The following is a 797-nucleotide window of genomic DNA, read 5'->3' as shown; positions in this document are numbered from 1 at the left end:
CCTACTACTAGGCTAGTACTACCTCTCTAGGCTAATAGTCTATCTACTATCTAGGCCTAGTAGTGAATGTAGGCCTAGGCCGGCCCTAGACAGTCTATGCTTATTGCTAGGCCCTACTCTCTCTACTAACTACTACTACTACCCAGACCAGAGGGCCTTCAATCAGCCTGATGGAATTTTACAACGAATACATGAAACAAACCTTGGACTTGGACGGCTCATATGGCCGCCTCGAGTTCCACGCGGGGAAGGACTGTAATCCCACGGCGGTGAACCCATCATCATTCCAGGCGGCGGAGACCGAAACCCAAGAGACGCTTGTTGTTGTTGGCCTCTCCGTGACGCTGAGCCTTGGCGATTACGCTGTCCATGGTGATAACTACCACGAGCCTGATTATATCTTCCACTATTCATGGGTTTAATCTTAATCAATACACTATATAACAAAAGTATGCAAGTAATTTTTAGCTGGATTACATAAATAAAAATCGGAACTCAGCAACGACTGTTCCTCAAACTGCTGAAATCACTGAACCCCAATGTTGACCTCTGCGCGCTGTGTATCTTGCATAATCAAGACGTGAGACGGCGCACCGTAGACATCTATCATACAGTGTCAGGCTCAGGGTGAAATCCAGCGAGTGGCGATGTGGCTATAACTTGCAATTCTATTACTGTAATAATGTATTCCGTTTTGTTATTTAACATTCTGACTACTTTCACTCTCTAATCCTGCCTCTTTTCATTATTGCTTACTTTGTGTGAATTTAAGTGATTATTCAATTGAAAATTAGAAT

At 43.8% G+C, this 797-nt stretch overlaps 1 protein-coding gene across 1 annotated transcript in view; it reads right to left on the bottom strand.

Annotated features, from left to right (window-relative positions):
• Positions 1–559, bottom strand: part of LOC117108342 (M-phase-specific PLK1-interacting protein-like) — a 4,858-nt gene extending 4,299 nt beyond the window's left edge. Inside the window, exon 1 of the mRNA XM_033250329.1 lies at positions 203–559. Coding sequence (XP_033106220.1) covers positions 203–414 — 212 coding nt within the window. The 5' untranslated portion in view covers positions 415–559. The remainder of the gene's footprint in view (positions 1–202) is intronic.
• Positions 560–797: the final 238 nt, after the last annotated feature.

This window comes from Anneissia japonica, unplaced genomic scaffold, assembly GCF_011630105.1.
Source record: "Anneissia japonica isolate Jap-2015-1 unplaced genomic scaffold, ASM1163010v1 scaffold426_len1935630_cov189, whole genome shotgun sequence".
In the NCBI taxonomy this organism is placed as follows: Eukaryota; Metazoa; Echinodermata; class Crinoidea; order Comatulida; family Comatulidae; genus Anneissia; species Anneissia japonica.
The sequence above is the reverse complement of the archived record's forward strand: the minus strand, read 5'-3'. Positions and strand labels throughout refer to the sequence as shown.